At 50.8% G+C, this 1307-nt stretch overlaps 1 protein-coding gene across 1 annotated transcript; it reads left to right on the top strand.

The window, feature by feature from the left end:
- Window positions 1-67: 67 nt before the first annotated feature.
- Pmar_PMAR013778 (hypothetical protein) lies at window positions 68-1202 on the top strand (the record flags this gene model as incomplete). The annotated part of the gene is made up of 5 exons (XM_002782751.1): window positions 68-406; window positions 533-618; window positions 725-794; window positions 844-915; window positions 1038-1202. The coding sequence occupies 5 exons, from the start codon at window positions 68-70 to the stop codon at window positions 1200-1202; spliced, it is 732 nt and encodes a 243-aa protein (XP_002782797.1).
- Between the last annotated feature and the right edge of the window lie 105 nt (window positions 1203-1307).

Genomic DNA, 1307 nt, shown 5'->3' with positions numbered 1-1307 from the left:
GGGTGTCACAGGCGTGTCACCTTTCGATGGCTTTCCGATCGTGCCGACTGATCGCCAAGCCCCTAAAATGATGGTTGTCGGTGTAGACCAGTTCTTCTACCTGCCGAAAACACTCGTGGCAGCGACGCCTCGGTGTGATATACGTGTAAGTGGTGACACGGTTGGTGTGGTGATACAGGCTGACTCTTCCTTGGCTCAGATTCGCCTGGCTACCCCACTGTTTGTTAACGATATTACTATGTTTGTGCGGCAACGGCTGTGGGTTGAACTTGCTAAGGAGGCGTTGATCGAAGAGACCTACTTGGCGGAGATGGCTGGCTTGGCGACTGAGCTCACTTTTGCTGCACAAGGCCTTGAACTTCGGGTTTATGGTTTTAAGGATTCTCTGGCAACTCTGATGAGAAACGTGAGACATCCTATATGTTGACTCTTCAGCTCATGAGGATCTTGGTGTCGCATTTTGTGGTATGCAGTTTGCAATGTTTTCGTGGATCCTCTCATCCTCCGCAGTTGACAACGATTGGGGTTGTAGGTATTGGAGGTCATTCTCAACTTGAAGAAGGCTGAGGGTCTACTGGAGGGACGTTTTGGGGCTATCAAGGAGGCTCTGGAACGACGGTGGGTACACGATCGGCACTCTGTTGTTTGTCTCGCAATAGCTTATCTGGATTCATGCGAGAGGTCCCGAGTTCGATCCCTGGAGGATCCGCTTTCTGATCCACAGGTTCTTCAATGAGGACATGCGTCCTATTCCCTGCGCCTCCGCCATTCGTAGGATGACCCTCCTTTCACGCGTAATGGAAATGAATCCATTTCCTAGTGGCTGAAACTCTCCCGTCTCAGGGAGCAATGCATCGCGGCCTTACTAAACGAGCAGTACTTCAGGAGAAGGGAGTGGCTGACAGCCTCGATCAAGTGAGGTCATCTTGCTATGACGTTTGATCTTCGAATGTCCCTTTCCCTGTTCGGGCTAGTTATCTTCTTCGCCGTCGCCGGTCAAGTGGCTTTGACAGCTGTTTTGTATGCCTGCTTTGTAGATACTGGGAGACTTTGACAGTGCTGTGAAGCAACACGGTGTGAAGGCTGAGTGCCTCATGCTGGGTAACATCAAGAAGGATTTCGTGGAGGAGGTGGGACTGCTTTCGACGATCCTCTTTTCGCTATCGTTAGTGGTGTTAGATAGAAAGCATGGTGGAGGCTGAGATGAAGGCACACTCAATCCAGCATCTGAAAGTAAGCCACGTTTTGATTGGGTCGAGGCTGTTGTGCAAAAGGGGAGCAGCTGTAGAAGAGGTTGTCGTAGTGGA

This window comes from Perkinsus marinus (genome assembly GCF_000006405.1).
Source record: "Perkinsus marinus ATCC 50983 genomic scaffold scf_1104296938410, whole genome shotgun sequence".
Lineage (NCBI taxonomy): Eukaryota > Perkinsozoa > Perkinsida > Perkinsidae > Perkinsus > Perkinsus marinus.
This window is presented reverse-complemented; position numbering and strand designations above follow the sequence as displayed.